The sequence below is a fragment of the Neovison vison genome, chromosome 12, assembly GCF_020171115.1.
Source record: "Neovison vison isolate M4711 chromosome 12, ASM_NN_V1, whole genome shotgun sequence".
NCBI lineage: Eukaryota > Metazoa > Chordata > Mammalia > Carnivora > Mustelidae > Neogale > Neogale vison.
The window spans coordinates 88165496-88178743 of NC_058102.1; the positions used below are offsets into that span (position 1 = coordinate 88165496).

The 13248-nt window shown below is 52.2% G+C and overlaps 1 protein-coding gene across 2 annotated transcripts; it reads right to left on the bottom strand.

The window, feature by feature from the left end:
• Positions 1–4868: 4868 nt before the first annotated feature.
• LOC122891500 (keratin, type II cuticular Hb1) lies at positions 4869–9990 on the bottom strand. Of its 2 annotated transcripts, XM_044227208.1 has the most exons (10): positions 9622–9990; positions 8692–8900; positions 8004–8064; positions 6970–7065; positions 6595–6759; positions 6208–6333; positions 5737–5957; positions 5439–5470; positions 5014–5149; positions 4869–4908 (listed from the first exon to the last, which is right to left on the bottom strand). In XM_044227208.1, exons 1-10 carry the CDS (start codon positions 9988–9990, stop codon positions 4869–4871), a joined length of 1455 nt encoding a protein of 484 aa, XP_044083143.1. The 2 variants fall into 2 exon arrangements, with proteins under 2 accessions (XP_044083143.1, XP_044083142.1); XM_044227207.1 differs by having other exon boundaries at positions 4869–5149.
• Positions 9991–13248: the final 3258 nt, after the last annotated feature.

Consider the following 13248-nt stretch of genomic DNA (forward strand, 5'->3'; position numbering starts at 1 on the left):
TTCATCCACTCACTGGCTCTGTGTACGCTTACAGAATGGCCTCCGAGGGTCGAGTGTAGTGCTGAGTGAGCAAGGAACCTGGTTCTGGAAGGGAAGCAGGCCAGAAACCAGGAAACCAGGCCCGAAGAGAATGGGGTGAATGGGGATGAGGATGAATTGTCCTCCCACTGCCCTGGCAGGGGCACTTGAAGACTCACCCTGGGGAAAATGGCCCTCGCACACTGGGGCTGGGGGATATGAACAGCACTGGGTGGCCGGGGGCCCCGGGCCCTAGTGACCTGTGACAAGTGACCTGATGGTAGGTTGGGAACGGCATACCCTGGTGGAGGAGTGTCTTGGGCGAGTCTTTGGAATCAGATGGAGAGTTCCAGCTTTACCTCTACTTCTAGGTCTAAGGTGTAGTTTGCTCTGAGTTTTCACAAGGCAACTGGACTTTGGGGGGCAGAAGATAGGCCAGTTTGGGGTGGTGGGTGGCCAGAGAAGGGCTGGGTTTCTGGGCTCTTTCTTTGTCCCTTAGGCCCAAGAGAAGCTTCCATTTGGTGAGCTCACATTCTTTTCTCTTGCACAAAGGGTTACATCATTAACACATCTGGGAACAATGGTTTCTACTTTCTGTGTCCCTGGGTGGGGTGAAGGTGCGTCATTGGCAGGAGGCCCTGGCTTTACCTTTTAAGGAAAGCTAGTGCCAGGGTGTCTGCTGTGTGCTCCTGGGTCCTTGCCCAGAAAACAGGTATCCAAAGGGCCCCCTTCCCGGGTAAACAGAGCAGTCTCATGCAAGAGGAATGAGATGGAAACTTGGCTGCAAGAGTGCCTCCCACCTGAGGGGTGGGGGATGGGACCCACTGGAGTCCCATTTGGTCAGACTGACACCAATGGTGTCAACGTTCTTGCCACACTCCCGAAGGGAAGTCACTGCCTGAAAGCAGAGCCGCCCCTCTGCGAGATTTCTCAGTTGGGCTCCATGTTCCCTGCATTTTGCCAAGAGGTAATGACATTCTGTGATTTTCAAGGTCAGGTTTTTCCAGCTCCTGCTGTGCTGATCACGTCAAGGGAAGTGCTAAAGGAAACCTCACCTAGGAGCTGTTGTCAGGACTTACAGTGAGCGTTCTACAGCCTACATCCCTGACTGGCTTGCTCCCATGTTCCTACTTCAAATCCCAAGCCTAATATCACTTCAGATCCCAAAGGCTGCCGGGTCAGGCTTGCGTGTCTTGCCTGGGCCACCAGCCATGCCTGCGGTTTGGGGACCGATTCTCTGAGTGGTTCCCCTGGCTACAGGCCACATTCCATGTTGGGGTGGGAGAGAACTGTCTGGTACATTTATAGAGAGTCATTTGCCAGCCTATTTAGAAGCATTGTTAGTAGAGGTGACTTCTGAAGGGAGGCAGGTTGTCACCGGAGTCGTCACGTCTCAGCAGAAGGAGGGGACCACTAGGGGTCAGCCTTCTGTTGGATCCTCATGTCTGCCTCACACTTAATAGTCCAGAAGCATGACAGATGTAACTTAGCTGAGTTGGCATCTCTACATGAGCCTCTCAAGGCTGGTGACTGTCCCGGTCACACAAATGCAGGGCTTGCCACGCAGTTGATATGAACAGGTTGAGAGAGGCTCTATGTTTTGTCCCCTCTGTCCTTGGATGCATTGGGTCCTTCTTCCACCATTAACACGTCTCACCCTACAGAAACCCCTTAGGAGTCTTTCGAGTCGAAATGCAATCCTTCCTGATATCATTCCAACCGTAGTGTCTCAGCTAGGCCAGGCAGGAGGATGGAAGGATGTGGATTCTGTTTCCAATCTTGCTGTTATCCTGGCCCAACGCTGCCGTTTCTGAAACCCAGTCCTGCCCTCCCCAGAGCTAACTGGTGTAGCTTCATTTATCCCTTTTAGTTGTCCTCTCTACCTGGCCTCTCTGCACCATGGTTTACCCATAAAATACGAATATGCCTGTCACAGGGTTGTGTGAAAAATATATAGTGCTGAAAACATAGTAAGAATAACAAACATAATTAATATCTCATGGACTGGGCTTTGGACGCCTTTAAAGAAGGCTCTACAAGTCTAGAGCTGGCTGGTCTCTTGCTGCTCCAGCTGGAGCTCGGGTGTTTACAGGGCAGGAGGGGAGCTAGGGGAACATACTGGTTAGAGCTGGGGCTCCCTGGCCAGAGGGCACCTCCCCATTATGACAGCTGACAGCACCTCCTCACCACTCCCATCTTAGTCCAGTTTTCCATCTGGGATCCCACGGCCCCCCGCCACCAGCATGAGTCTCCCTGTGTGCTCACACTGAGGTCCTATCCACAGGTACCCACAAAATATAACTCCCCTCTTCGGCACACACACAATCACACACCGGAAAGGTTCACAGTCACACACACGGGTGAGCCGTGCATTGATCTGGATGCAATCACATTTTTGTACTCACAGACAGCTGTCCACAGACAGTGAGCTATGCAGAACAAAGCTACAAGCAGCGTGAACCCAACACGGCTGCGAGGTCTCCCCACTTTCCTGAAGCTCCCATTCCCGTCCCAGCTCTTCTGAAGACTAACAGAGCTTTAAACCGGTAAGGGACCTTAGCAGGCATCTTACCTAAATATTTTATTTAACCAGTGAACACATGGAGGCCCAGAGAGAGGAGATGATTTTTTAAAGGTCACACAGCAAGGTGTTCCTTTTTTTTTTTTTCACCATTTTCCCCCCCTACCATTTGGCATCATGAGTATTAGGTGCTTGATTCCTTCACTCTTGCTTCTCTCCCTGAGCCTGTGAAGGAGTGGGAATTAGAGGGAGTGAGGATTGTGCTCCTGGAGTAGTATAGGACTGAAAGTCATATCTGGAGGGAGGCGGAGTGAGAGTAAGTGCGGCCAGTCATTAGGGCCCTGCGGAGCTGATAAGACCTGTGGGATATGAAGGGAAGAGTCAGCTGGCAGAGATGAGAAGTTCATTGGGACTGGAGTCACGGGTGGTTTCTAAACTGAGGGGTAGAGAGACGGAGCTGGGGTTTGGAACTCAGGTCGAGACTCCCGGAAGCCTGCTTCTGAGCCGTGTGGGATCACAGCACAGAGGGCTGGTTAGAGCAACTGCACACTCTGGAACTCTCCCAGGGTTCTGCCCTGCTCAGAATTCCATCAGGTGGGGGGGGGGTGGAGAGGCGGTATTGGTGGGTGGGAGGCCCTGGATCCATCCTCTCCCTTCAAAGAGTGTTGTCTTTTCAGACCACTCACTTCTGGTCTCTCATTATTCTTCCTTATTTCTACTGCTCTGAGGGGTGGGGATGGGGACTTAGATTTCTGCTATCGTTTTGGGGGGCCTGGGCCTGGAAGGTTAGAAACTGACCCTGCTGTACAAATGCGTATTCAGAGACTTGCCTTTGCCCATAGGGAAGTCGAAAGGCCGTCTTCCTGCTTTCTTTGCTCCTTGTCAGAGCTTTATCAGTGTCAAGAGGGAAAACAGTTCTCTGCATAAAGGAGCTCAATGGCCCCAGAAGACATGGAGATTTCTCTATTTGCTGTCTCTGATCACAGATATAAATTTAATATGATGTCAATGTGTACATGTATTCAGTTTACGGATGTTGATGGGAGGCTGGCCACTGCTCCCTGGAGGGATCTCCACTTTATATTCTGCAAATATATGCTGCTAAAGGCAAGCCCATATCGTGATTGTTTTGTGGCAGGAATTGCCTAGACTTGTTACATGTATGAAATTCCTAGTCCTCCCATCTGCCCTATGAGGTGCTCTTTTTTCATTCTCACTTTAGAGACGTGGAAATTGAGGCACAGAGCAGATAAATAAATTGCCCAAGGTCACTGAGCCAGGCAGGAAGAGAGCCCAGTTTTAGACCCAAGTCATCTGGCTCCAGGGTCCATGTGCTCCCTCTGTGCCAGCTCATCTTCTCGCTATGTGCGGTTTCCTATCTCAGAGGTAATTTATCAGCTATGACAAGTCTCCAAAGCCCAAAAGGACTCCATTAAAAGAAAAAAAGAAGTAGCCACATCAAAGGCTTTTGAAAGTTTAAACTATGTTCATGTATTCACCCTTCAAGGAATCCTCATAAATGGCTCAGGCATGAGTCTTCCCCAGCAAAGCAATGAGTGCTATTTCCTTAAGCTTTGAGTGGTTGGTGACTCGAATTTTCATTATCCATCAGTTTACAGAAATGCACAGGAAGTTTTCTGGGAGGCAAGTGTGGGTTGGTGAAATGACCATGAGTGGTGCACACAGGGTTCAAGCCCCAGCCAGACGCTGAAACTTGTAGGGTGCTGCCCCAATTCCTGAGCATCTCTGGATGCTTCTTCTGCAAGGTGCATCATTGCGGATAAGATCATTACAGTCGTGTGTGTAAAATGACATCATGTAGAACCCTAGCACAACCCTTGGGTCAATTTGAGACCACTGTGAGTCCAGGGACAGAGGATTGTGATGGAGACCTCAGACTAGACCCTTTTCTGCTCCACGGGACTTTGGGGACCCTTCCATACCTGGACCCTTGTGGATAACAGAGATGCAGACAAGGCTCAGAGTTGGCTACATTGATTTATTGGAAACACAGATCAAGACAGAGATGAACACGGCAGAGATGGAAGGGGAATATTGGGGGGATGGGGTGCGGTCATTACCCAGGGCAGTGTATTGTGGGGCCCTTGTCCCGGCCTTCTGGCCCCTGAGCCCCCTTCCCATGGGTATCAAGGGGACGGGCGGCCTTTCCCAGCGCAGGCAGCACAGCTGAGGAAGAAGGGATCACGCACAGATACGAGAGGCTGGGAGTGGGACAGACCGTTCAAAGTGCCAGAGAAGTAGTCGAGAGCTTGCTCCACTGGGCGGCTGGGTGGGAGAGACCCCAGGCCAGAGGCTTGAGTTGGGGTGTCTAACATCTGCGGCAGCTGCTGGCGCAGGAGCCCACGCCGCAGGAGCTGATGCCACAGGAGCCCACGCCACCAGTGCCCAGGCCACAAGACGTGACTGAGTTGCAGGGGCCACAGGGGGCACAGGGGGCACAGGGGGCACAGGGGGCGCAGGGCGCGCACATGCCTGTGCTCACCGCCAGGTTCCCGCTACAGGGGGCGCTGCACGCACTGCCGGTCACAGGCCGGGAGCCGGACACGCAGAGGTCCCCACAGACGACCCCGCCGCGGGAGCTGCTGACACCTGTGAACCCAAAAGGCTCAGTTAAAATTCTGGGGGTGGGTCATCAGCTTCCCAGATGACGTTCCTCTCCATGCCCTGAGCACTGCATATTCAAAATCAGGAGAATTTTGACTTACAACAGTAGGTGCATCTAGTTTCAAAGCTGCTCTCTGACTCCCAGACCCTCCTGCTGGGATGCCAGCCCACCCACCCTATCATATTTAGCTTTCAGTGGAAGCCCTCACTCCAAACTCTGCCATCCCTTCTAGGAATGAAATAAATCCATGCACACGGGGGCTGTGTTACTCACAGACATTCACTGCGCCAACGCCTTCACATAGTCTGAGGGGGAAGAAGAAAAAGGCAACGTGAGTGATTCTACCAAAGTTGCAAATAGAGCTCCCCAAATCCTTGGGGTGGGGTCCATCCCTAGTGGTCAGGGTAGGAGGAGAGAGTCTGAGAGTAGCCATCCCAAGCCACGACCTCCGCCAAAATGATGGATGAGAGGCTGTCCTAGATCCCTGGTCCTTCCCAGCCCAGGAGAAAGGGTGCTGTTTATTCAAAGAGCAGGAATGAGCAGCTCAGAGCCTGTTTGGGCTGGGCCCCACCTCTGTTCTTCGCCTTCCAGCAGCCGCCTGTAGGTGGCGATCTCGATGTCCAGGCCCAGCTTGGAGTTCATCACCTCCTGGTACTCCTTGACCAGGCAGGCCATGTCCTGCTTGGCCTTCTGCAGGGCGGCCTCCAGCTCTGCCAGCTTGCAGCGGGCATCGCTCAGAGCCGTCTCGCCTTGTTGCTCAGCCTGGGTCACTGCGGCCTCCAGCTTGGTGTTCTGGGGACCCAGAGGAGAACAAGGTGGGTTATGGCCCAGGTTTCTCTGTCCATTTTCTGGATGTATCCAGTCTCTCCCCTCCCCCAGCTGGGAACACTCCAAGAGCAGACCTCTCCCTATCATCAGCTGAGTCTCCCCCAGGGACCACAACCAGGGACGCTGATCATACTGATGGCCTGGAGCATGAATGGTGAGATCCACTGGGGACACACATGCCTCTGTGACCTGGGATGCCCCAAGTGACACTTACCTGGCACTTGGCATTCTCAACCTCAGCCGTCAGCCTCTGGATCATGCGGTTGAGCTCGTTGATCTCCTCCTTGGTGCGGCGCAGGGTCTCCCCATGCCGGATCACCGTGGCCTTCATCTCCTCACACTGGGGTGGGGGGGACAGAGATGCTCCTGAGGCTCAGGATGCAGTCTCCCACCCACTCAAACACCACAGACTATTAGCAGGTTGTACAGTGCTCAGCCTGTGTGACCATACATGGCAGCCCTGCCCAGACTGTATAACCTGAGAGCTGTCTGCTCTTCTGTTACCATCCAAGGGATCGGAATCCATGGACAAAAGAGGCCTTATTATTATACACCTGGCTTCCCTCCTACTGCCATGTCTAGGAGGCAGGTGCCTCCTCACCTTGCTGCGGTACCAGGACTCGGCCTCAGCCCGGCTGCGGCTGGCGATGTCGTCGTACTGAGCCTTGATCTCGGCCACAATGCAGTCCATGTTCAGGTCCCGGCTGTTGTCCATCTTGACGATGACCGAGGTGTCTGAGATGTGGGCGTGGAGAACGCGGATCTCCTGCAGACCGTGGGGGGTGGGATGATGGAAGGATCTTATTTACATCCCAGCCTCACTCACCAGTGTGGACTCAATCTTCTCACCCCTTCTTTGGTCTCTAACCCCTGCTCCCACTATAGCCTCATGGACTGCAGCCCCAGCACAAATCCCTGGCCAACTCCAGTCCTAGGCCAAGGCCCCCTCTTCCAGGCTGGCTGCCAGGTTTCTCACCTCTTCATACAAACGCCGCAGGAAGTCAATCTCCTCTGTCAGGGCCTCCGCGTTGGCCTCCAGGTCTGACTTGCGGAGATAGGCGCAGTCCACATCCTAAAGGGGAGAGGGGACCATTGATGTATCTTTGGGAAGGCCACACAGAGCTCTTGCCACCCAGAGAGCACCCACTGGGCTGGGAAAACTCCCTGGTAACCCTCCTTAACTGCTCATGCTTATGCCTGATATCCTGGAACTGATGGAATTCTTTACACAGGGGTCAGGTGCAGGGGTAAGGGAGGGGGACTGTGAGGTTTCCAGGCACTTCCTCTGGTACCTACGCGTTGATCCCTCCAGAACCCACACCTTGCCCTATCACTGAAACTTAGGGTCTTGTATAAAATGGGTCTGTTCTAATGGTACCCCAGCCCTCTCTGCCCTGACACCCCAGGGAAAGAAAACTAGGTCTGTGGTTAGAAGAGGTCTCAGGGATCAATTCTGCCCCTTCCAAACCAGGGCAACTCTGGACAAGAGCCTTGACCTCAGTGCCTCAGTTTCCTCATAGTAATCCCTGCCTTCCTCCTCTGGAGGTGGTGGGAAGGACCTGGGGGGTCCACATGATGGCACTTGTGGCAGATCAAGTATAAGGGGTGAGGAACAACAGCAGTGCTCAGGCCAGCGTCTCCCCGCTGTTGGGGGTGGGGGCTGAGGATGTGACTGTCCACTAGCATTCATGGGCTCTTTCACTCACCATAGTTAGGAACGTGCGCTCTCTGGCAGGCCTGGGGCAGAATGGGTGGGAAGCCATAGGCCAGATAGGAGTTATCTCGGATGGGATGGACGAGGAGAGTGCCCTGCTTGAAGCAGGCAGTGTACTGTGCTGTTGGGGGCCTCCCTGGGAGGACTGGGGCCTTTGGGGGTGGGGGGAGGAAATAAGGCTGGGGTTGCTCTATGTGCTTCTGGGAAGTCGCTCAGCCTCTCTGAATTGAAGATCATTCCCTCCTGCCTCTGCCCTGCTTTCCGAGTTGGGGGACAAGTATTCCGGGGTCACTCACCTTCTTCAGGGCCACAAATTCATTCTCAGCGGTGGCCCTTAGTGCCACCTCTTCTTCGTATCTGGAGATAAAGGGCACAGGGTTCAGTGGCTAGACTTTTAATACGCTGGGATTTGAAGAGACAAAAAGAGAATGGAGGCCCAGACAAACACAGTCCAGGAACTGGATCTTTGGGAGGAAGTCACAGAATCAAAAATTGCTGGACCAGAAGGGAACCTGTCCATCCCTTTCTTGTGGGAGCTCCATGCAACCTGTCACCCAGGGGACTTCCGGTTTCAGGGACTCTCTTTCCTGATGTGGGTGGTGGAGGGGTGGTGACACCGTGCACATTTTTGTAGATCTTCTGTTTCTGGACTGTAACTCCCTGGGGTGGGGGCAGGAACCCCATAGGAGTTCTGGTGCCCCTCGTCCCTCCCCCATCCCACCTCAGGTCCTAGCACAGCACCTGAGACTTAGAGTAGATGTCAATAAACATTCGATGAATTAATGAAGCAGATACACAAGGACGAGGTAGCTGGAGCAGCTCCCGCTCTCACCAGGGTGTAAACGCCCAGAGCATTCGTCCCCACAGGCTTCCTGTCCATGTCTTCTCCTGTTGGGAAGTTCCTCTTGTGGTCTAACCCGAATCTATCCTGCTTGGGCTTAATCCCCTTTTGTTTCTTGAGACTACCCTGGGGGCCGCACTCACTTCTTCTTGTAGCCCTCCAGCACCTCTTGCACGTGGTTGAGCTCCGAAGCCAGCCTCCCGCTGTCGGCCTCCACGCACTCGGCCTCCCGCCTCAGCGTCTCGATGTAGCCCTCGAACAGGGGCTCCAGGTTGCTCTCGCAGCACTTGCGGTTCTGGTAGAACTGCCACTTGGTCTCCAGCAGCTTGTTCTGCTGCTCCAGGAAGCGCACCTGTGTTCAGGGTAGAAGGAGGGTGTCAGGTGGCTCCTGGTGTCCCAAGGCCAGTTTGGGGGTGGGCCCGACTACTTTAGGGTAGAGTCCCAAGCCTGCAGCTCAGCAGAGATTTGGCAGAGAAGGGCAGTGGGAGACAAGGTGACTTCCAGCCTTCCTGATTGTCATGCGTGTCTGCAGTGTCCAATGTAGGGATAAGAGCCAGGGTTGGGGAGGGTCAGTCCCTGCTCTCATGGAAACGGACAGATCCAGACCTGGTGAGTCTGGGTGGCATGTGGTCTGGACCCAGCCAGAGGTGTCTATTTTGCCTCTGAGCCTGTGCTCAGCCTGGGTCCTGAGCATGTGTGTAGTACAGGAAGGATGTAGCTCAGGACCCCCACCTAGAGGATGCCCCTGTGGTCCTCTTCCTAGTTCTTCTGTTCATTCTTGTGTCTGTGTGTGCAGACTGCCCTCTTGCTCTGGCCTGCCAGTTCCAAGCCTGTCTCTGTCTCTCTGTGGGGATCTGTCTGCCTGAGTGGAGGTCGCCTGTACTAGCAACACTGTCAAATCAGGAACCTCCGCTCTACGTACTGTTGTCTGGTCCATGTGGACCCTGGGTGTGCATCCCTCTCCTCCATCAGACTGGGAGCTCCTCTGAACCATATGTCTCCTGTCCCTGACTCTCCTGAGTGCCTAGCCCAGGACCCAGAGGTTCAGGAAGGGTGTGATCAAGGGCACCCACCTTGTCAATGAAGGCAGCAAACCTGCTGTTGAGGCACTTGATCTGCTCCTTCTCCTCATGCTTCACACACTGAGCATTGGGGTCGATCTCCAGGTTGAGGGGCGTGAGGAGGCTCTCGTTGACAGACACGCTGGTGATGCAGGGTGGGCTGGGTCCACACACGCCTCCGGAGCGGTAGCCGAAGCTGCGGCCACAGGAACCAGCACGGAAGCCCCCACAGACGCTGTGGCTGCCAAAGCCCCCAGTGAGGCCGCGGTAGCAGGAGACTCCGCGGTAGGGGGCAGCCGTGATGCAGCAGCGGCCTGGCCGGGGCCCGCAGGCTGAGATGCAGCTGAAGGCGCGGCCACAGAATCCTGATCCGCAGGTCATGGTGCTTCTGGACGTTGGGGCTTCGGAGTACAGGGATGAGATCTGGAGTCTTGTGGAAACTCCAATGTGCTCTGCAAGGTGCCCAGGTCCTATTTATGCTCAGATCTGAAGGGCTTGGCTGTGCAGTTGGGTCAATTTGTGCTTTATAGGCTTGGGCGGTTAGTTGAGTCCAGCACCTCTTTAGAATGTGCTTTAATAATGGTGGAGTGGCCCGCACCCTCCTCTGTGTATGGGATGCCAGCCTCTGGGCTGCAGGGGGACTCAGCAATGTTTCATCTTCAAAGTGTCCTGTCAGCAGGCATGTACTCCCAGAGACGGGGGAGAGAAGGGCAGGGCAGGGGAGGCGGGAAGGGGTCCAGGGGAGGAGAGGAGAAGGAAGACCAGACTCTGGGAGAAGCAGGGGACCTGTGTGATTGTCAGGGGTAGGTGGGAGGGGACCCAGGAAACACTGAGGTGTTAACAAATAACATCTAGAAGTTTCTATCTCAGTAGTAGTGGCCGAAGTGCGTTTGGAACACATATCTGCATTTCCCCCATCTCCATCTGTCCGGTAGGCTACTAAAATACAACCCCTTTCTCCTACCAAGCCAGCAGCTAGCAGCCGGCAGATTATTAAATATCTGCTTCAACATTCTTCTTCAACATTCACTATGAGAGTTTCCGAACATATAGAAAAGTTGAAAGCAGAGCATAACAAACACCCTGAAATGTTCCCCCTTAGTTATCTGGATTCAGCTGTGGTTAACACAGTGCCATCCTTGCCTGCCTTTGACAGTTACAGGAAGTATGACATGTATAGAAATCGGGACCATACCCATTGCACATTCAAGAAAATTAATATTTCCAAAGAATCATTGACTAGCCATTCCATTTTTAATTTTCCTAGTAGTCTCAAGAGGTTTTTTTTTTTTTTTTTTTTTTTTTTTTTAATCGGTTTTATGTGACTTAACTTGTGGCTCTGTCCCCCGTGTTTTAAACTGGAAGTTAACACTAGAGTTGGGCTGTTGATTAGGTAGCCTGTAGGTGTATGTGGTTAAAATTAAATAAGCCCAGAATGGAGTTCCCTCATTGCATGAGCCACATGGCCACACAGTCACCGATTAACTTTTTGACAGAGCCGATAAAGAACATTTCCCCCATTACAACAGCACTGCTGGATATTGCTGGTCTGGAGGCTTGATTGGGTTCGGCTTAAACATTTTTGGGCAGACTACTTCAGAACTAAGGCTATACTCTTATTATACCACCCCATGAAGAACAAATTATCAGCTTGTTCCATCATCCGTGATGCTAAATCGGATCACTTGCACACATTTCCCATTTATAATTAGAACACCCTAGGAAAACATAGGTCCTATTCAGATAAGAGGATATTTTCTTTTCTTTCTCCTTTTTTTTTTGGTCACTTTCTATATGATATCATACACTCCATAAACCATCTCCAATTCTTCCATCAACCCTAGGAAGTACGTATCATCACCCCCATTTTACAAGAAAGGAAACTGAGGCTCAGCGAGCTTAAGTAACTTGCCCAGTGTCTCCTAGCTAGTTACCTTTGAATTTTCTGGAACCCAGGAGATGCCATGCCTTCTCACCTATAAGCTATGACAATACCTGGATTTCCTAATCTCTGGAAAATTTCAAGAGGGTAGAGAAAGTTGTTTAGGAGGGATATCTGTGGATTTATGATTGGGGAGAATCAATCTAAGGAACTGGACAGAGTCACAGAGGGTTGGGATGGTTAGAATCGGGAGGGGTTCGGGGGGGTGGGAATGTAGCACAGGGACAATGTGAGGCTGGTGCTGGAGGACTGTAGGCTGCGTGGCTGAGAACTGAAGGAAAGGACAGAAAAAGGAAGCTTAAAAACTTTTTTTTTAGATTTTATTTATTTATTTATTTGTCAGAAAGAGAGAGAGAGAAAGTACATAAGCAGGCAGAGAGGCAGGCAGAGGCGGAGAGAGAGGCAGGCTCCCCGCCGAGCAAAGAGCCCAATGCAGGACTAGATCCCAGGACCCTGGGATCATGACCTGAGACGAAGGCAGCTGCTTAACCCACTGAGCCACCCAGGCGTCCCTAAAACTTTTTTAGAAAGATTTATTTATTTATTTATTTGAGAGAGAGAGAGAGGGAAGGAGAGGGAGAAACAGTCTGACTCTGCAATGAGCCTGAGACCAAGACTTGAGCTGAAAGCAAATGCTTAATCGACTGAGTCACCTGGGCGTCCCCAGAAAAGAGCAGGTGTAGTTATTTGTACACATCTGGTGTACTGTTGGTGTCTGGACAGAGAGCACTGTGTTCTCCTTACCTATGGAGTACCCTACTCCAATAGAACAGGTCTTAAAAAATGAGCTCACGAAGTACAGAGATCTGCATTAAGTCAAAGAGAAGAAAAGAGAAGCGTGAAACGATGGGGCTGGAAGCCCCCTGAAGCTGCTGTGTCTTAGGGGTAAAGGCAGGCTGGGTGGCTTAGGGAACGAGGAAGGGGCGGGGTGTATGGGAAAAGGGAAGGTGGGAGAGCAGACCAGGGCTTGGGGGAGGGGTGCCTGTGTGAAACATTCAGGGGTGAGGCTTTGTGACAGGACAAACATGGGCTCAGGGACTGTGTCAGCCATCCGGACATCCAGAGGAGGGTGTGTCACCTGGTGTCACTTTATGTGTTTGGTGAGCTGGGCCAACACTTCTGAGACCCTTTATACCCTCATCACAGTTCTGGGCACTGCCCACAATTGAGCCCCAGTGCTCCCTGCAAGTCAGCTGGTGACCTGAGGAGAAGCGCCATGAGTCAAGGTGCATCTCACACATGTATTCCCTTCTGCCCCAGTGTAGCTCCTTATAAAAAAATGACATGCATAAACATGAGCTAATTACTAATGGCTGGCCCTTCCTCAACAATTTTAAAGAAACAAGATACAAAAAAATTCAAAGGGGACAAAATTTTACTAAACTGCAGGCTGATATATTTTGGAGACCTAAAAGGACAGTCAATCTGTATGTTTAATTGGAGTAAAAAGACTTGTGGAGGGGGAGGGGGAAGAGAGAAGGGAGGAAGGTTGGCCAAATCCTCACTTTAGTCTTTGCTCTGGCTATAAGAGCTTTATAGGAGGTAAAATTGTGCTATAGGTCACCCACACGAAAGAATGTATAGGGGATGAACCTACCACCTATAGGAAGAAAGAACACAAATGTGTAACTTAAGAGCTTCCTAGGAGCCTCATTCTGACTGTTCTTCCTTTCTTTCTGGCCTCGGGACAACTCCTC

Bases quoted from the DNA above. Each gene is read 5' to 3' on its own strand.
- LOC122891500 (XM_044227207.1), bottom strand. From the start codon at position 9,990: ATGACCTGCGGATCAGGATTCTGTGGCCGCGCCTTCAGCTGCATCTCA. The intron at 7,066-8,003 runs GTGAGTGACCCC...TCTCCCCTTTAG, and splicing joins AATTTGTGGCCCTGAAGAAG to GATGTGGACTGCGCCTATCT. The intron at 5,471-5,736 runs GTGGGGCCCAGC...CTTCCCCCTCAG, and splicing joins CTGGAAGGCGAAGAACAGAG to ACTATGTGAAGGCGTTGGCG.